Source organism: Brassica rapa, chromosome A09 (genome assembly GCF_000309985.2).
Source record: "Brassica rapa cultivar Chiifu-401-42 chromosome A09, CAAS_Brap_v3.01, whole genome shotgun sequence".
NCBI lineage: Eukaryota > Viridiplantae > Streptophyta > Magnoliopsida > Brassicales > Brassicaceae > Brassica > Brassica rapa.
The window spans coordinates 43,027,894-43,048,630 of record NC_024803.2 but is presented as its reverse complement, the minus strand read 5'-3'; the positions used below and the strand labels follow the sequence as shown (position 1 = coordinate 43,048,630).

The 20,737-nt window shown below is 32.8% G+C and overlaps 4 protein-coding genes and 1 long non-coding RNA gene across 7 annotated transcripts; 2 read left to right on the top strand and 3 right to left on the bottom strand.

The window, feature by feature from the left end:
* Window positions 1-2,410: 2,410 nt before the first annotated feature.
* LOC103843291 (4-substituted benzoates-glutamate ligase GH3.12-like) lies at window positions 2,411-6,309 on the bottom strand. The gene is made up of 4 exons (XM_009119996.2): window positions 4,634-6,309; window positions 4,356-4,457; window positions 3,484-4,259; window positions 2,411-3,388 (listed from the first exon to the last, which is right to left on the bottom strand). Exons 1-4 carry the CDS (start codon window positions 4,942-4,944, stop codon window positions 2,820-2,822), a joined length of 1,758 nt encoding a protein of 585 aa, XP_009118244.2. The 5' UTR covers window positions 4,945-6,309; the 3' UTR covers window positions 2,411-2,819.
* A 248-nt stretch (window positions 6,310-6,557) lies between these two features.
* LOC103843290 (transcription factor bHLH167-like) lies at window positions 6,558-9,575 on the bottom strand. Its single transcript, XM_009119995.3, has 3 exons — window positions 7,670-9,575; window positions 6,950-7,270; window positions 6,558-6,809 (listed from the first exon to the last, which is right to left on the bottom strand). The coding sequence occupies exons 1-3, from the start codon at window positions 7,769-7,771 to the stop codon at window positions 6,741-6,743; spliced, it is 492 nt and encodes a 163-aa protein (XP_009118243.1). The 5' UTR covers window positions 7,772-9,575; the 3' UTR covers window positions 6,558-6,740.
* Window positions 9,576-15,419: 5,844 nt separating this feature from the next.
* LOC117128088 lies at window positions 15,420-17,147 on the top strand. The gene is made up of 2 exons (XR_004451245.1): window positions 15,420-15,638; window positions 17,001-17,147. It is a non-coding gene; the product is annotated as an uncharacterized LOC117128088 (long non-coding RNA).
* On the bottom strand, window positions 17,025-18,133 carry LOC103843288 (uncharacterized protein At4g28440). Of its 2 annotated transcripts, none has more exons than XM_009119992.3 (3): window positions 18,031-18,133; window positions 17,542-17,777; window positions 17,025-17,432 (listed from the first exon to the last, which is right to left on the bottom strand). In XM_009119992.3, the coding sequence occupies exons 2-3, from the start codon at window positions 17,768-17,770 to the stop codon at window positions 17,242-17,244; spliced, it is 420 nt and encodes a 139-aa protein (XP_009118240.1). In that variant the 5' UTR covers window positions 17,771-17,777; window positions 18,031-18,133; the 3' UTR covers window positions 17,025-17,241. The 2 variants fall into 2 exon arrangements, with proteins under 2 accessions (XP_009118240.1, XP_033135549.1); XM_033279658.1 differs by having other exon boundaries at window positions 17,542-17,775; window positions 18,015-18,132.
* Window positions 18,134-18,374: 241 nt separating this feature from the next.
* LOC103843287 (transcription factor bHLH90) lies at window positions 18,375-20,687 on the top strand. 2 transcript variants are annotated; one of them, XM_009119991.3, is made up of 7 exons: window positions 18,375-18,961; window positions 19,056-19,256; window positions 19,342-19,480; window positions 19,578-19,832; window positions 19,903-20,091; window positions 20,165-20,341; window positions 20,417-20,687. In XM_009119991.3, exons 1-7 carry the CDS (start codon window positions 18,858-18,860, stop codon window positions 20,510-20,512), a joined length of 1,161 nt encoding a protein of 386 aa, XP_009118239.1. In that variant the 5' UTR covers window positions 18,375-18,857; the 3' UTR covers window positions 20,513-20,687. The 2 variants fall into 2 exon arrangements, with proteins under 2 accessions (XP_009118239.1, XP_033135548.1); XM_033279657.1 differs by having other exon boundaries at window positions 18,386-19,256.
* Window positions 20,688-20,737: the final 50 nt, after the last annotated feature.

Genomic DNA, 20,737 nt, shown 5'->3' with positions numbered 1-20,737 from the left:
TTTGATAATAAATATGCTAACGCGTTCACACTATAATCATAAATGTGTTCACACTATGTACTTTGTGATTTTTTTTAATATAAAACTCACATACATAGTTCCAATAAAACTCTGGATTTTTCGGTTCGAATAAAAATAGATAACGAATCAAAAGCTAAACTATATATATATATTATTTTTATTGTTTACGGATAAAATTGAGCAAAATATTCATAAATTTTGATTCGATTTGTTATCTGTTTTGATTTGAACCAAAAAATCTTAATATTTGAAACTCTACGAAACAAATCAAATACTAAAATACAATATCCAAAAAAGAAGCAAATCACTAATACCAATATTTTTAGGAACATATATCTAATTCGATATGTTATATGCATATATATACATATATGAAAAGAATTATATATATATATATATGTTATATAAATTATACTTTATATCAGTTTTACAATATAAATTTATTATATTAGGTACTAGAATTAAAAGGTTATATAATGTTTTATTTTTGTAATAAAATGTTATTATTAAATTATTTTTAAAATTTTATTTTATTTACGAATCAAATCAAATATTCTTTAAAATTCTAAAACATTTCGGATATCCGAGTCACCGAATATCTAGGTGGCTAAAAATCGAATCGACAAAAATGCTTCCAAATATCCAGATACTTGATATGTGTCCACCCCTATTTACGAATGTAATTTTATTTATAAATGTAGTATATATATATGTTATATATATTATACTTTATATCAGTTTTACAATATAAATTTATTATATTAGGTACTAGAATTAAAAGGTTATATAATGTTTTATTTTTGTAATAAAATGTTATTATTAAATTATTTTTAAAATTTTATTTTATTTACGAATCAAATCAAATATTCTTTAAAATTCTAAAACATTTCGGATATCCGAGTCACCGAATATCTAGGTGGCTAAAAATCGAATCGACAAAAATGCTTCCAAATATCCAGATACTTGATATGTGTCCACCCCTATTTACGAATGTAATTTTATTTTCTTTTGATGAAAAAATGACCAATGTCAAGGTCTTTTTTATTTTAAATAAATTTTAATTTTATCTTTCATGTATTATTCTAAACAAAAATGTCATTTAATATTAATTAACAATATCTTTATATATTTTTCAACTATTTTTATATACTTTTTACATAAATATACATGTGCACCTTGATGTGAGCATCTTATAACTAAGTATTCACCACAGCTGAAGTATCTAATTTTTTTGAAAGTTGAAATATTTTTTTTTAATGTTTCTTTCACTATTGACCAAATTGTAGTGAAATGATTTGTCTTAATAATTTTCTTTTCTTTTTCTTAAACTATTATCTGTTTAAAAACTATAATATGAAACTATTGGTTCGACATGATGACTACTAAACTTCATAATATAAAAATAAACATATAATATTAATTTTAGGTTTTTATCCGAAAAAACCTAAAAATCAAATGTTTTAACCGAATAAACTAAAATGAATATTAATTTAAAATAATAGTTATATTTTAGAAGATTAAAAACAAAAAAAACGTAAAACCTAACTAATATCTAGATTAAACAGATTTATTGTCTTTTTTATTAAAAATAACGAAACTAATAATCATATCCCGCGCAAGGCGCGGGTATTACCTAGTGTGTCAGTATTTTCAGGATTACACCTCGAGAGACTATTGCTATTCAGCATTATTACCACTTGTATCTTACATGGAAAGTCTACTTAACCGAGGGACAACCGGTGTTGGGTATGGGCCTAACCTTCCCAAAAGGCCCACAAAATAATTATTCAAACACATGATTACAATAAAGAAAATCGGCTCCTCGACTTGCGAGCTGACGATCGGTTCGGCTTTAGACTATTTTTGGTCGCCGAGACGACTGACTGAACGTCATCGGCTTGACGACTTGATTCAGCGGCCCGACATCTCGGCCCAACTACTCGAGGAGGCCCATCGAGACAGGGTGCATTAGGTCAATGAATATTTGTTTATAAAAGAAGAAGGAAAGGCAACAAGGAGGGAGATCCGCAAATCACTACACTCACTTTCGGCTAGATTTAGGGTTTTACATCTAACATCTCGCCGACTTGTACGGTGACAAACTTGCCTTCGCCGGACTATTTCCTCTGTTCTCTTCCCATTTTGTAACACTGTTTCGACTCATTGATCTAATAAAACACGTCTTTGTCTTGACCCACAAACGAGAACTCATCCTTTCTCTTTACTAGTTTATCGACAGTCTCGATTCAAACAACCGGCACCTCTAAAGGAGAAAACATCGTTTGTGCTGCAAAGGAGAGCCTCAAATCATCATCCGAAACGGTTTCTTATAACCGCTTTCGTACCCTTTCAGTTGGGTACGTTAACAGTTTTAAAGTTTAGAATGAAGTTTTTCTATGAGTTTCTTCTCCCCTTTTAACATTTCTATCATTCTCGTTGTAGTGTTATTAGTTATTTGTCTTTCCGTCTAGTTTTTTTTCTGGTTGTAATAGTCTAATTTTTTTTAGATATGTAGTTTAATCGGTTGGTGTGTTAAAAAATAATAATAACAATAATGCTTCACATGTCATTGACGGAAATAAAAGTAGTGTTTCAAATGCGAAGCAAATACAAGAGGATGTAGACCAGGATACTCAGATTAAGCTAACACAAGAAAAGCACACAACACATAAACCACAAATTTCTCCACAAAGAAACCATTCTCACCAAATAACTACGTTACTTCATTATTCTTCAATTAGGCAATCTAATTGTTTTTGGTGGCAATCATCACCATATACAAATAGATCATATCTGGATCAGAGAGTAGGGGATCTGTCGCTGAAGAACCGAGCAAGAACCTTGTCTTCAAGAAGCTTTAAAGCCTCAGTAGACTTTATGCATATAGGTGTCTTGTATTGAGATATAGAAGAACCTCGCGAGAGAAAAAACTCCATGAGAGAATCAAACGTTCCTTGTTGCACAACCCTTATCTCTAGAGCTCCAATTGATCCCTCATCTCCCCTAAGTCTCCTATAAAGACTACTCAATGATTCCTCCATGATACAACAACACTCCACCAACACCTTGTTATCAAGTTGTAGAACGTTGGTGCCATTGTTGACTTTGGCTTTGACTTCCAAGTAAAAGACGTAGTGACCCGGTACAGTGGAGATGTCACCATAGCATGTGAAGCCTGTCAAAATAAAATCCGAAGATTCAAGAACGACAGTTGCACGAGCCAACGCCTTTAAAATATCTTCTTCAGTTGTTGGCTCTACATCGACGCATAAAACCGTATTATTTCTACGTACGAATCTGAATTGTGGTGTGTTATTGTAAAACCCAGTGACCTGTAAAACATCTCCCACTCTACATCTGTGCAAACCTGAAAAAAAAGAGATCATAACAACGTTAGTTAAAACAAGAAGTTATTTAGACTTAGTTAGTACTTAGTAATAAATAAATTAAATGGGAGACTACCGGAATAGTTTGTGACCAAGGGCTCATAGTAGTAACCTAAAGTCACATCCACAAGATCAACAATCTCGCTTGTGTCTTCTCCATCGGCATCAACACGTATGAACTCGAAATATGACATGTTGGGTAGGAATGTGTAGGACACATGTTGTGGTTTGCTTAGAGGATTCAAATTTAACCCGTAAAATACTTCAGAGGATGCATAAACTTTGGAAACTAGAGGCAGTTTATTAGAGTAGTAATCCAGTGCTGGGATGTGTTGAGACATAGTTCCTGTAACAATAGTTTCAATGCATTTGGTTTTGGGCCAAAGTCTTTTAATGATACCTTGCCAAGATTCTTGTCCGCATTCTTTTTCGATTAAATCTGCCAATTCAGCATTTGGTTCTCCAAGGATGATAGAGACAGAATCTCTACAACTAAGGTCGGTGATCCAGTCGCTGACATGACCAGATCGGATATTACTAGACAACTCTTTCCAGTAATTTTCAAGAAAATGGACTATTTGAACCAAGACAGAGGGGAACGTAGTACCGACACTTACAACCTCGTCTCTCTGGACAAGACCACATAGAAGTTGACAGTACATACTCTGTTTGGGATCCGGACACAGTGCGACCTCATATGGGCTTGTATTATTTTTTGCCATGGTCGAATAATATTTGCTCTTTGTGAAGCTCGTTAGCGCGGGAGCAATAGGCAAACCACAAGGAGTTGGGGATATCTTGTGAGTGAACCTAAATATCATCATCTTTCCTTGCTTATAACCATCTACATGCCTTTAATATCAACCAAAAAGATATCAATCCTTCTTCGCCGTCAAAATAATTACTTGTCAGCACATAAAAAAAGGAAAGCATGTAAATATTAATTACTTGGACATAACGACAGAGCTTAGTGCATAGCCGAATAGCAGATTCTCAAAGTAGATGTTGTTCGTAGGATATATCTTTTGATTCCCACTTGAAGTTCCAGAGCTAAACAACCATTAATTACAACAACTTTAAAACTCTTTGATTCAACAAATCTTTCATATGCCAAATTTTAGCACAATAAAAAAAATCATTCATATGTAAATAAGAAACTCTAGTTTTTATTTTTTGGAACAAGGAAACTCTAGTTCTTCAATGATAAGCTGGTGTATAGTGTATACCTTCGGTTAAACGTAGTAATGGGTTCTCCCGAAATGATGTCCGAGGGTTCTCCATTCGCCACACGATCAATATAAGGCTTAACATCTTCATAGCTCACCACTGGTACGTTCTTTTTGAACAGCTCTTTGTCGGAGCTTCCCTCGAGAAAACGGCTGAGGTACTCTGTGTTTGCGTTAGCTTTAAGTATCTTGGTCAATACATCATCTTGTATTTGCTTGGCATTTGAAGTAAGCTCTTCTAGAACAGAGAGATCACAGCCTAGACTCATATTTGCTATTTTAGATGTCTGTAACACACTAACACCAACCATATCAGGGTTCCCTTATATCGATGCAAAAGTTTTAAAAAAATGTCAAGCGTTGAAAACCATTTAAATTGTTTATACAAGCCAGACTGGACTATGCGTTTATCGATTTGAAAATGGACGAGTACTTGCTAGTTTAATATATAAACCAGATTTGGGTATCTGCCAGACTGCCAGTGAGGCACACTGTATACCGATGCAAAAGTTCTTAACCCAATATCATTCGTGGGAAGACTAATTGAGTTTAAAACTACATTTGAAATTTGAATATAAAAGCCAGACTGGAATACGCAGGGATCAGTACGAAGATGTACTAGTCGTGCTAGTTTAATAAATATACAAGATTTGGATATCTCCCAATAAGTTAACTAGCCAATAATAAAGAGCTATTTTACAAAGACAAAATATTTTGTATGTTCACACTTATTAAAAAAAATACATTAAATTATTATAATCAATCAATGTATAGTTGTATGTAATTATTAATTTTTAATGATTTAACCAAAGGTAATTCAATAAAGTTAATTGTAATTCAGTTTCGGTAATTATCAACTTTTAATAATTTTCCCACATCTAACATGGCATCATAGTGCTGAGCTCATCTTTCGAAGCCACGTGTCAGTCACCGGATTCTCAGCCACCTGCCTCACGCTCCTCCCTTTCCTCAATCGTCCTCCATTTCCGCTCTCTCGCTCTATGGGATATATATAAACAGAAACGCCGTCGTTTTACTTCCACGTCGCCAACGTAATTCAATCCGGAAGGAATAATCCACCGCGCAACCGTATCGTACTTCTCAAGGAACCAATCGTAGCGTCTTCCACACACCCTAGCTTGTAGGGATGCGGCGGAGGTATTAGGTAGGGTTGAAAACGACGACGTTTTAGGTCGGATTGATTGGGTTTGATTTTGATTGGTTCACGTCAGCTACTGTGAGAGCTTAGTGCCGTATCATCTACCTCCGAGCGCCGATGATTGCGGTTTCAATATACCAGGCGGTGAAGAATCCGGCGACGAGGAAACGGCTTCTCCGTCGTAGGATTGGATCAGATCCATCTCGCGCGCGATTGCTAGATTCCAATTTTGTGTGAAAGTTTAAATAAATAAACCCGACTTTTGTTTTATCGTTTCACATTTACCCCGGTAGTGTGTTTGTTAAACATTTACACCCCCGTTGACTTTTCCGATAGTCAAACCGAGTAAAACCGAAAGGAACCGAAAGCAAAATTTAAGGTTTCTTCCGCTGACGGTAAGCGATATAATATAACACATGGCGATATTCAAGAACTGTTAATCTAGAAAAATCTGAAAAGACTTCTACAGAAATGTAAACGTAATTTATTTGGTCTGCTTAGGTATTCATCATCATTACATCCAAATATTTTTGCATATTTGTCAACACATTCAAATAAACCACACGTTTGTTAGACTACAAATACTTATAAAATTACTAGAAAAAAATACACTAAAGATGAAGAATTTATAAGCTATTTTCATATACTGTTTAAAGTGTATGTAAATACACGCTGATGTATGCTTCTAGCTGGTCGTTGTTTGATAGTTTTGCATGGATGTGAATTACTGTAATGAAATTATGCATTGGTTCTGAGGACAAATCATCAATCAAGAAATGTATTTTTAATCGTTGACGCATGCATGCTTACATATCGAACTCAAAAACCAACGTTATAAAGAATTTAAAGAACTATACATTTTCAAAAAGTACTCTAAAACATTGCATTAACACTAGCTAGTGTAATGTAGACTAATGATTCGGACTTTGATACTGATTCTGTGCTTCATCAAAAGATGAGATCCCTTACTCTCTCTTCTATCCTTGATGGATCAATTCCGATCCGACATATGATAGCCTGCAAATATTCATTTAGGCAAATACGTACATGCATAATCAAAGTGAATCCAAAACTATAGTATTAAACATTTTTTTTTGCCAAATAAACTATATTAAACATACGTGACACGGAAACATGTGAATGTTTTTCATACATACCTGGCCTACGATTGTATAAATGATCATCCTATCATTCAAGTTCTGAAGATTAGCATTCATAACTTGGGCTCCCTCTTCTTCAAAAACGCTTACAAGCTCGTGTAACATTACTCTTTTCATGTTCAGATCCATAATCAGATTCATTTCTATGGTCGAGTCCCTCGAATATATACTGAGTTTCGGCAGAAGAGACGATGACCGTTCAGAGTAATTCCCCATTTCTCCTAACAAACTCATTTTCTTCTCCCTCAGATAATTTACCTTTTCTTTCAATTGGATCATGTATGATGTCGCTTGATCTATAAGTTGAGGTACTGGTAACTGTTATAGCCAACAAAAAATAATCTTAAATTAATTACTTTCATGATTTTTGCATGAATCTTGTGATGATCAATATATAATTGAAACATAAAAAGACTATAAGTGAAACCACTTGTTTTTTGTCTGCATAATATATAATAATTTGAGTACATATTTTATTTTGCATAAAAGCGATTGGAAAATTAGCAACTGAGCGTCTAAAACCAAAAAGTAAAAATCCTGGTTATAAGTGGAGTTGTGTAGATGATTTTGGTTGCATATAGGGGCGCGCTTAATTAGACGGTCATATTTTGTAACAATGCATACATCTAGAACTACATACATCTGACACTAATTAATGTTTAGTTATGTTTTGTTGACACTCAAAATATAATTACATAAGAGAAAATAGAAACATACCCTATGAGTGGGAGAAACATGAGAAGAGAGTATAATGAAGAGATCTTTCATGCGCGTTCGTCGCTCTTTCTCTCTGAGGTTTCGTTGTTCCCTCGGCGACATTGAGCTTCCTTCTCCTTTCTCTCTATCACCCTCCTTCTCCAATATTATTTTGTTTTTAAAAAGATTTTATGTTACTGTGTTTTCTCTCTTTTCAAATCCATCCCATCACTCTATTTATAGAGAGATAGCAACAGATCAGAGTCACAAATCTCAAATTTGATAGAAAGAGCATATGCGTATTTGGATAGCATCACTTTCCAAAGAAAGTCATAGCTTTTCTGTTTGCGTCCGGGAGCTTACACACTACTTAATAATGTGCTTGTTTTTTTTCCTACCAAGTAAATTTTATATTACTTTAGTTTTCATTCTAAAGAGTTAGAGATACTAAAATTTCAAAAAAAATCCAATAGTATAATTCCATAGTATAATATATATTATTTATAAAGAATTTTATCAGATAAGTCCAGTTATCAGCTGACGGAGATTTAGTAGGGTTTGTAGAAAATTCTTATCAAAGACAATTTCAATGGCATAATAGTCAGATATGATAGACAAAAATAAACAAAATTCCTTACAAAAGTACTATGTTTTTTTAATTCGCCGAGTGAACTGTATATTGCCCGTATAAAGGGTCCACGACGTACCAATTCCATTTTCGATTTAATAAGGTGCACATGTTTATTATCCAATCACGGGTCACAAAAAAAAGCCAAGATAATTCAACAAGCTATCATCAGTCAACATATAAGGAAAGGACACAATTATACAACCCATTCCCTACAAACATACATAAAAGGACTAGAACACGTTGCACAAATTCCAAAAAGATTGAACAGTTTTTGGCCGTTTTGGCGACTTTTTTCACCGATGTGCCGTTTATTTAAAAGACTTGAACGTTTTGTCCCAAAAAAAAAAAAGACTTGAACGTTTGCATGGAACGATCTAAACGTTCACGGGAGATGAATACGTAAGAAGGCTATCTTGGGCACGCTCATGCATGTAAATATCCAACGATCAACGTTTGCGTTTCTGGCAGAGAAAAAAAGAAAGAAGGTTATAGACTTATAGAATTCATAAAATACTTATTCTCTTGAAATATAGCAGTGATAGAAAGCGGAAAATTTTGTAACGTTCCAACCGCCAATACATGTGAAAATTCGTTCTTTCTTCCGAATTGGAATTGCGTATTATTTATTAATTTTACAATTATTATGTGATATTTTCCGTCTTTTGTCTTCATTTATAAATATCATGCATGAATCATTTTATGATAGGCCAGCAATTTCACTATTTCAGTTTCATGTTTAGTTTTGAAATTATTTCTGGAGAATAAATCAAAAAGATATATATATATATATATGGAATCAAATAAATTATTTTTAAATTTTAATACTTACCATAAATCACAAACTAGAATGCTATAAAATTATAAATGGAAAACATGATTTTTCAAAAAAACATATACAAAACATGTTAGCCGCAACGAAATAAAAGAACCTCATTTGTACGTCGCCTTTTCTCTTCTGTATATAATTCGTCTAGTCGTCTTACCTATTTTTTTCGACAAGTGTTAATTTTAGGCTTGGTGGTTTTCCGCATGTTTTTTATTTATTTCTTCATACATTTATTTCCACACTAGAAAAACAAAAACTTAGAGCACAAACTAATTTTTAAATTTTAGTGTTGTATTAATTATAGAACCACCAATTATTGATAGACTTATTCTTGGTTCATTCCATAGGGTGAACCTAGAGGTTCACCAACCAATAGGATTATGTTATTTCAAATTTGATATCTTTTATAAAAAGAAACAAATTATTGTCAAGTTATATTATGTTTTTAAAATAAAAAGATAAAAAAGTAAAAATAGTCGTAATTACCAAAAAATATTTTTAACGTCGTCAGGAAAAAACTAAACCCTAAATCCTAATCCCTAAACCCTAAATCCGAAACCCTAAACACTTGGATAAATCATAAACTCTAAATCAAAAACACTAAATACTAAAACACTCAAGGATTTAGGATTTTAGTGTTTAGTGTTTTTGATTTAGAGTTTATGATTTATCCTAGAGTTTAGGATTTTCCCAAGGGTTTAGGGTTTCGGATTTAGAGATTAGGATTTAGGGTTTACTGTTTTGCTGATGACGTTATCAGTATTTTTTTTAAAAAAAAATTCTTTTGTTAGTACTATTTTTTTTTTACTTTTTTATTTTAAAAACATAATATAATTTAACAATATTTTGTTTTCCTTTTTAAAAAAATATCGAATTTGAAATAACATAATTCTATTGGTTGGTGACCCTAGAGGAGTGCCCCAAGAATAACTCTTATTGATAGCAATATCGAAAAAAGTATCGGCCTACTTAACACGAATTTATCTATTTGTCCACATAAGTCATTTACTGGCCATACAATTTTCAATGTATTGTCGGACGTATCATTCATTTTTGCTAATTTGGCCACGAAATTATATGCCAAAAATCCCTAATAAATGCTACATACTGTTTACGGACAACTTCAATAGTGGATTTATCAAATATCCAGATATTTTCCTTTTTTGTTTTTTTTTTGTCGACATCCAGATATTTTCCTTCATCATCTATATTTAAGGAAACTAGTCTTATTGAAATGGTTGATTCGATGTTCTAATACCAAAAATATGATACACAGATAATTCACGCAAATTTAGTAACCAATGTTAAACACGCTCTTATGACATCGATTTTTTTTTTGGTATTATTCCCACAGAGGGATAATCAAACATGAAACATACTCTTATTTTATACTATACGAGTAATTATTAAATTACAAAGTGAGTAATTGGTTTCATGTTACGATGCATTGGATCTTGTTAGTCAATAAAACCTTAAATCTTCAATCGGCTTTTCTTTGTACTCTTCCGTAAATAATATACATGTGATTTGTGTAAACATATTTCTTCTTTCATATCATATCATAAAATAATAATCATAATCGCTTCATTTTTCGATTTCTACAAACATCTTATTTGAAAATGAAGGTTGATGAACAATAAATCATCATTATAATAGCCATCTGCATCGATGATAATAAGTTCACCATGAATTTCTATATATGTAGATCTCATGGACATTCTTCTTTTACACAACGGAGTTTCATCCATCCGTCGAAAGTCGAGAAAGCCTCGAAACATCATGCATGGTATAGGAGGAACAAATTTCGATCTTGTACTTATAAATATAGTGGTATATCAATATTTTTTTAAAATGGTATATCAATATTGCAATAAAACATCATTGATTATACGACCTTTTGTAAATATTCTTAAATACTAGAATAAGAAGTTTTATAATTAAGATTGCATACTCAAAGCATCAAATGCCAAACACAAAAGCAAGAGGTTTTTTTTGTCATCGACTTGAACAAAATCAATTAAGACTCCGCTAACAAAAAAAAGTAAGGGGGATATAGTAAAGGAAATTCTGTCAACTTTATTAATTATTTTTTGTTTTAAATTAATTTCTAACGGAAATATTGAAGAACACTGTCATTACTACCTGATTAAAGTATGATAACTATTTGACTACATTGTGTAAATGTAAATAATGCACAATTTTTCTATGTCAACAAAAAGATATAACTGGATAGTTATTCTAATTCTAAAAATCTGTAACCAAAATTTTAAAACCAAAAACTAGTTCAAACGATCAATACCTCCGTTTCATATTCCCCATGTTCTTAAAAGATCCATATTTTAGTTTTTTCACACATTTTAATAAAACACATTAAATTTGCATATTTTTTTGTGTTTATCTTCTTTCCACAATTTTAAGTCATCAATTAGTGCAATTAAAATTTTTGAAGTTTGCAATTAGTTAATAAAATATGCATTAAAAATGTAATTATGAATCTTTTAGAAACAAAAAATTTCTCTAAAATATGTATCTTTAAGGAACAGATGGAGTATATAAAATCTGCAGCTTATTAGGGATATTAATGTATGTGGACAATTTCTTATGCCGCAAGTTAGGTGTAAACAAAATCTAAATCTAAAAAAAATTAAAATTTCTATTAATTGTGTAATGTATATAGATCAGACTTTTTGAAATGTGTGTATCTTTCTTCCAAGTGACTTGTGAATTAATGCTTTAAAACATACTAAAAGATGATATCCCTCACTCTCTTTTCTATTCTTGATGGATCAATGCCGATCCGGCATATGACAGCCTGCAAATATTCATTTAGACAATTAAATCGTATATAATAAAAATGGGTTCAAAACTAGCTACATATGTGTATATATATATCAAAATAACGTGACACATGCATGTGCGTTTATGCGTGGATGTGTTCATACAGTATACAGACCTGGGCTATGATTGTACACGCGGTTCTATCATTCAAGTTCTGGAGACTAGCAGTCATAACCTGAGCTCCTTCTTCTTCAAAAACTCTCATAAGCTCGTGTAACATTAATCTTTTCATGCTAACATCGATAATAAGGTTCATCTCTATGATCGAATCCCGTGAATGAATACTGAGTTTTGGCAAAAGAGACGAAGATCCTTCTGAGCGCTTCCCGGGTACTTCTCCTCCTAACAATGATTTTTTCTTCTCCTTCAAATACTTTACATTCTCTTTCATTTTGATCATGTATGATGTCGCTTCATCTATAAGTTGAGGCACTGGTAACTGCTGGTGCCAATACAACAAGTCACACACACACACGCATATATTACTCAAATGTTTTCTTTTCGCATGAATGTGTTTATAATCAATATAACACAAACGGAATTAGTCCTAGCTAGCTATGAGCATTACTTGTTTGTAAGTCATACACACACACGTATTATGGAATACATCTATCATGAAATTTCTACCTAAACTATATGCAGATAAAGTCCATGTATATATAATGTGCTATATAGAGATTAGAAAGAGAGACTAGGAAGGGGAGAGAGATCCAGACCCTACGAGTGGGAGAAACATGGGAAGAGAGTAAACAAAAGAGATCTTTCATACGCGTTCGTCGTTCTTTCTCCCTGAGGTTTCGCTTTTCCCTCAAAGACAATGAGCTTCCTTCTCCTATTTCTCTTTTCCTCTCCATTCTTCTTTAAGCTTTTATGTATGTTACTATATATAAAAGAGAGAGAATATAGGGAGAGGGAGAGATTGACTCTCTCTCTATATATATAAAGAGTGAGAGAGTCACAGTTCTTTTGAGAGAGTGAGTTGCGTAATTGTAGTGGAAAATGACATTTTTTGAAGAAATTCAGGGCTTTAGTAATTGCGCCTGTGAGCTTTACACACTACTTAATAACTGACTGCTTATTCTTTCTTGCATATATATGTAGTTAGGATATATAGTGTTCAGTGATTCGGTTATACATGTGTACAGACTTTTATTCTTTAACTAGAAAAAGTTCGAGTCATGCCCTACTTTTCATAAGTTCGGAATCAGTCGTTAATAATATGTGATGACATAGCGTAAAACCTTCTTATAATACTATTAGCCTAAAGCACCGTTCGTATATATAACTCTAGGTTTTGTTCCAGTAAATTGCTGAATCGACAGTGTATCAGGTTCTTAGATAATTCTTATCAAAAACATAAGTATAACTGTAATACGATCGACCAATGAATGGTTTAAATGAATGCCGTGCAAAAGTGTGAAATGTTTCCTATCGACAAAAATAAAAGAAAATGTGTTTTCTATTACCGATTGAAAGAGACCTAGGAAACAGTCATCATTAACTAATTAGGTGCACGTATTTTAAACCCCAAATTATAATACGCACATGTCATAAGCTGCGATTATTCAACGTTATCATTAACTTTCATTATCATTTATCAAGGTAACATACCAGAAAAGGATACAACGCGTTACTTACAGAAGATAATTAAACATTTTTGGCTAAATTGTTGACCTAATTAACCTGAGATATTGCTTACAAAAAGGCTTGGAACTTTTAAATGTAGAAAGTAAACAAAATTAAACTTTTAAATGTGAATATGAATACAAAGACAGAAAATTAGAAAGACAAAAGTTATGGTTGCACACTTAAAACTTTATGGTTAGCATATATATTGTATGTTTTCACTTTCGAGAATATACAGTTAATCAAATCGGACTAGGTTATTTTTTCACGCATCACCTACTGCTATGATTTTCGTTCGAACCCGATAACCGAATTAAAGTCGAGCTTTGTGAGCACCGAATAAATAAAAGTTTAATATAAATAATAATTTTAACTAAAAATAAAGCATTTGAAAATTGATATATGGAAAACAAGTTAGCCGCAAAAAGAAAAATCAAAGAAAGACATTATTTGTACGTCTTTCCTAGTTTTAGAAAGAAAAAAAATCGTCGAATGATTCTTAATTAATAAAGACTGTATCATTCTCGTCCAGCCGTTTTCTTAGACACTGCTATGAGTGCTAATATTATTCTTAGTGCATTTTCCACATGTTTTCTATTTCTTCAAATGTTTGAACACCAGTACATGAAACTAGCTATTTATACAAGTCATTGTTTTGAATTTTGGTTCCCATCATGGTCATCGTATTGGTTTGTCTGGACAAGATTTGTATCATCCAAAAACGCAATTAATATAAGAAAATAGTTATTTGATATGAATCAACATTGTTTTCGTAATTTATCTTTAATATATCAAAAAATTTAGAAAGTAAAGTTATAAAGATTTATTTATTCTATATTTTAAACAAAAAATAGCATAAAACTATACAACATATGTAACATATATTTTCATATTTTCAATTTAAAACTAGAAAAATCTAAAAACTTATGTGACAAAATCTGATGATTAGTATTTTGCATAATTTGCCTTCCATGGTCTGTTTTAAGCTAATACCATGCATAGCTGATTGTCATAATAATATATAAGTATAAAAATTAGAAATATATCATTAACTCTGGCTCCATATTTTGTTAACGAATTTATAATAAGTAAAAACATTATAACACCTTTTTTTATCAGAATCATCACAACATCATGTTATAACAACTTTTCATGTAAGGCAAGATAAATATGTACTAATGTAAGAATACTGAATATATACACATGTAAATTATAATAAGAGTATGTTGATTGTTGATTATGAAAGCTTGGGTCGCTCAAAAGAGCCATGATAGCTCAGAGGAGACAAGATCGCTCAGAGAAGCTCGGAAGAGACAGGATCGCAAGGAGTAAAGTTCAATTAAATCTCGCCATAATAGAACCCTATCTAACTTTTGTTGAACTGCAAGTCTACAGCTTAAGGCAGTTTCTGTCATCTTCTACCTGTATATACTTATTTCCAGTCGGGTTCGTGAATACGCTAAGGGGATGTATTGGATTAAGTATTTTCCTGTTCAACACCCCCCACACACACAAAAGAATAAATCATGTTTAAGGTGTACTTTTCTCAATTTTGTTATCATTGAAACCAACAATTTTAGGCGATGTAGAATGGGAACCGTTGCGCAAAGTCTCGTCAATCTGATACTTGGCTATTGTATTCTTCATGATGACTTGGGTGAATAAGTTGTTACAATTTTTTAGGAATTTACTTCCGAATCCAGCCACCTTTTTGCATTGAAAATAGACATGCTATTCATATATGATTTGTACATATCATGAACGCAAAAGAAACATGCGGGAACCAATCGTACGTGTCATTAGTCAAACCAAACAGTTAACAATACATTCACCAAACCTATTAGACGAATATATCACCAAACCTGTTTGATGTAACTATAACCAATAGATTTTGCATACAAGCCCTCGTTTTATACAAATTGAATGGTGGTTTCAGTCTACGTTTGATGATCCAACTCCATTGGTAGAATAACATATACTTATTGGACCAAAGTGACAGTCGATGTATATCCTTATAAGTTCTTTTTTTTTTCTATAAGGAAACGAAATCTAAAACAAGCGAATGATAAGTAACATCTATCTTATTAAAACTCAAGTACAAAATTGGAGTGTTTGGAGACTTGGATAGGACTTTTAAAAATTTAGAGTGTTTGGAAACGATTGCAGTCTTTTAAAAAAAAATATTTTTGTTTGAAAACAAGGATAGTAGTATTAAGAAAAAAAGTAATGGGCTTATGTTTTTTTAAAAAATTGAAAGTTATCTAGGCCACTTTTAAAATATACCAAAATGGGTCAATCTAATTCCCTAAAAAAATTTTTTCTAAACTAACCATAAAACAAAATTTAAACTTTATATACATATTTCAAATCAAAATAATAATTCAAATTTGATTTATATCAAAAATTGATTCAAAAATATACATATATTCAAAAATGGATTTTTACTAAACTATTTTTCAATAACCATTATAAAAAAATATTGTCAATATATATAAGAAAAATATAATACAAAGCCCAATTTGAAATACCAACTCAAATTATGGTTTTCATATTTCATATTAAGTTTTAAAAATATAATATATGTAATTATTTATATGATGGTATGTATAAAATATTATTAATTATATGATTACTTATATGATGGTACATATAAAATACGATTAATTATATGATGATAAAATACGATATATAATAATGAATAGGGATGGGCTTTTGGATACCCATACGGGTTTAGTTCTGATCGGTTTGTATTTTGGGTTTTCGGGGTCAAAGATTTCAGCCTTATTAGAATGTTTCTAAATTTTGGTTTGAGTTCGATTTGGATCTTTGCGGGTTTGGTTTGGGTTTGGATAACTAATTTAAATTATTTTTAAAGTCTTAAATCATTATATATTTTAAATTTCTCAAAATGTATAAATAAAATAATATATTACGTATAAATTTGAATAACATATGTCATAATACTTAAACTTAACATATCAATTGGCTTGATTTAAAATTTTGGATACGAAATCAATAATTATTTTAAGTATTTTTGGTGATTTGAGTATACTTTAACTATTTCAGATATTTACTTTTGACTATCTATATATATTTTCAAGTATTTAAACCAATTTAAAAGTATCATTTTGATGTTTTATATACGTTAAATCTAAAAATAATTAATATATATAAGTATATAAATCTATTTTTAGATAAATTCAGATACCTAAATACTTCGGTTCGGATCAGATTCGGTTCTCTAAATAACAAAATTTTGAATAATTAGAATATTTAATCAATTTATGTTTGGGTTTGGTACTATATCTTTGGATCGGTATCGGTTATGTTCCTCGGATTCATTTTTCCAAATCCTAATAATTACATGAAAAACAAATATCAACATATTTTTCAAAATATACACCCGCGCAGGCGCGCGGGTCAAAATCTAGTGATATTTTAAGAGAGAATCAATCTACTTTAAAAAATTTCCAACCTGATTTTCAAAACGACTACAGAGTTAAGCCGGATCATACATAAAAAACTGAAACTAGCAACAAACCCATCTGCAAATTCTAATACGCAAAACTCAAAGCAGAGAAAGAGAGAGGTTGCTGTTGCTTCTCCAACTACAGAGTAAAGAATGGATGTTCTGAGTCACTCTGCTCTCTTTTGGTGGCTGGCTGAACTAAATCAAGCTTCCACGCTCACAAGCTCATACTCGATGAGAGAAAGATTGTTATCTTCCTTGACAGTGATGTCTGTGGCCTCCTCTGCCACTTCAACACGGCCCCATCTATCAACTGCAAGCCTCATAGATCCCTTGTACATGTCAATCTTTGCATTGCGCAGTGTCACCACCTTGCCTTCTTTCATCAAATCCACTGATTAAAAAAAAAATGAATTAAAAAACATCAATCAATCAATCAGATAAATCTCTAAAATCATCACCTAGAAGACATTATTGAAGATGCTAACAGAGAGTATTGAGACCTTGATCGTTTCGGGCAGTAAAGATAATGATACCAGTCTCATCACCAACAAGACATTCAGCAATCCGCATCTGACGAGCCTGAGGACCACTAGGACGACCTCCTCCTCTCTGCATCACTGTCTTCGTGCTGATAACTTTCACGTTCAGCGAGTGACCATTGGTTCCTGGCCTCAGCTCATTAACTTTGGTGAACACAGGCTTCCTCAAAGCAGGTGTTGCCTCAGCCATATCTTACCTATAAAAAAGTAAACTTGATCGGATCAGCACTCAGACCAATTCAATTCACAATCAAATCATCAAAACCCCCCCACACACTGGATCAAACGTTTTAAGGCAATTATGATCTCACACCAATTCATTTAACATCCAATATTAAATAAAGTTTCAATCTTTAAACTAAACAATGAATTGAACACAGAGGTACATGGAATCTACGATCGAGCAGATTATCGAATTGAACAAGAAAGGTATCATTTGAGTTCACTTACGTTTTTGGTTAGGGAGAAGAGACGACTTCGTGATTAGATCTGTCTGAGGGAGATGAACACAAAGACGCGGCGGTTTTGTTTTCGTCCAAAACTCGTGTTTTAATACCAACCGTCGATCTATAACCTGAACACGTGTCGGATCCTTTAAAAATCTTGGATTAAAAATCGATCCTTATACTCTGTAGAAAGTTTAGATTAGCCTTATAACTTTGACTAATACAATTTTGCACCCTCGGTTTCTCCGAATTATAACCGACTAAACCGATGGAACTTAACCGGCCAATTACAATCCGGTTCACTTCTAATCAATTTTTCTTTTGCTTCTTGGGTGGATTCGGTTTCGATCCATTAGAGCCGACGCTCTAGTCTCTATCTCCCTGGCTCTCTTGCATAGAGATGAATATTTTATAAACAAAAAGGTTTGATCATTTGCTTATTGTTTAGTGTAGCTTTCAAAACCATGCAAGTCCTTTCTGGCCGTTTCCGAGGACAAGATAAGCTTCTCTCCGTACGGTCAGAGTTAAAACTCTCTTTCTACAGATGTCAGTCATCTCTAGGTACGTTTTAACTCTTTCTTCTTTCTCTGTGTGTGTGTTTTTAATTCAAAAAGCGAAGTTGGTTAACATATTGTCCTGTACGATCGTATATTCGCGTTATGATTTTGATTTGACAGTGTAACTGCTCTGTGTATATGCCAAAACATCTCTCTCTGTCTCTCTCCTTACACCAGTTTATAAGTAAAGAACAAAAGAGTTCTCAAAAAGTTCAGGCTTCTTGTTTCGCTTTTCTTGTTTTAGCAGAAGAGTGAGTTATTGAGAGAGAGAGAAATGATGAGAGGTGTTGAGAGAGTGAAGGAGGTTCTTAGACCCTTGGTCGATTCCAGAGACTGGGACTTTTGTGTTATCTGGAAACTCGGTGATGATCCTTCTCGGTACACACACACACTCTCACATTGTCTTTCTTGTTCCTTGTTGTTCATTTGGATCTCAGCCGTTTAATTGTTCCTTATTCCATTTAATTTGCAGGTTTATTGAATGGGTGGGATGCTGCTGTAGTGGTAGTAGTTACACTGAGAAGAACATTAAGCATGAAGATGTGGAAGAAGAAGAAGAAGAGAGACAAAAGATGAGCTCTATTTGCAGAGATGAACACAACAAGCATCATATAAGAAGCTTAGCTTGTGAAGCTCTTTCTCGTTTTCCTCTCTTCATACCTCTCTATCCCGGGTATTGTTATGTTTCATCCACACAAACCTGGAGACTTGATAAGTATTTTTTTTTAAATAATACAAAGCTCCTTCAAAATTTACAGGATTCATGGAGAAGTAGTCATCTCAAAATCTCCCAAATGGTTGGTTAATTCAAGTCCAGGATCTAAACAGGATATATTCAGAACAAGAGTTCTTGTCCCTGTGCGTGATGGTCTAGTTGAGCTTTTCTCCTTCACAATGGTAAACAAATTATATATTAGCATTTAGCATTAGAAGTATGTCAGATTATTTGATGGTAACTTCATAAAATGCCTTCTCTCTTCTTTGTTTATTTCAGAAACCGGTTGATGAAAGCATGGTTGATCTAATCATATCACGTTGTAACGCCTTCTTTGAACCATTCCCTGAACAAACACTCCCATGTGGAGAACAAGCGCCGTGTTTGATGAACAACAAGGAAGAGGATGTGGTGATGCAAGACATGACAAAGGAAAACTTCAAATCAAAAAATCTTCATTCAGAGAGAAAAAGAAGAGAGAGGATTAATCAGAGAATCTATGCTCTAAGAGCCCTAGTCCCTGTAATTACAAAGGTTATTTCTATAAACTCTAAGAGCCATAGTCCCTTGTTGATTGGATTATTCATTTCTTTATGCTATGCAGATGAATAAAAATGGAACTATTAGTGATGCGGTTGATTACATCAATGAACTGCTAGTTGAGAAGCAGAAACTTGAAGATGAGCTGAGTGGAATCAACGAGGTGGAATGCAGAGCGGAGGAAGAAGCTGTGATAGCTAATCCAGAAGCTGAGAAAGTTTCCTCTAAACTCAACAAGAATGTGAACAACGAGGTATCTACTATAGAGACTTGAGATCATATCCGTATATCAGACCTGGTGAAATTTGGTTTCTGGTCTCTTTCAGGTGAATCTTGAAGTCCACGAGACTGGTGAGGGAGATTTCTTGATTCGTGTAACGCAGGAGCATAAAAGAGATGGATTCAAGAGGTTGATAGAAGCTGTAGAGTCTTGTGGACTTGAGATCATCAATGTCAGTTTCACCAGACTCGATCTCACAGTCATGACCATTCTCAATGTCAAGGTAACTTTATTACATCTCATTTACACTACTCAACTCACAGATTCTTGAAATCTGATAAATATTTGCATCTTTTAGGCGGATAAAGATGGAATTACACGTGAAGATCTGAGAGATTTGCTGTTCAGAATGATTATAACTTCAGTTGCAGGGTCTGTAAAACACTGTACATAACCAACCTTGAGCTACAAGTTACAGCTTAGGTCTGATTCTCACAAGCTTTTTGGTGACAAGTTTATATGTTGACACTTGACACTATATCAAAATGTGCATCAACATAACAATCAGCTCCTTGTGATGGATTCTAAATCCATTTTGTTACATAAGTTTTATCTACATTATTTTCTTATTCAACCTCTACCCCAAATCAGAACAATGCTGCAGCTTTCGGATCTCAAA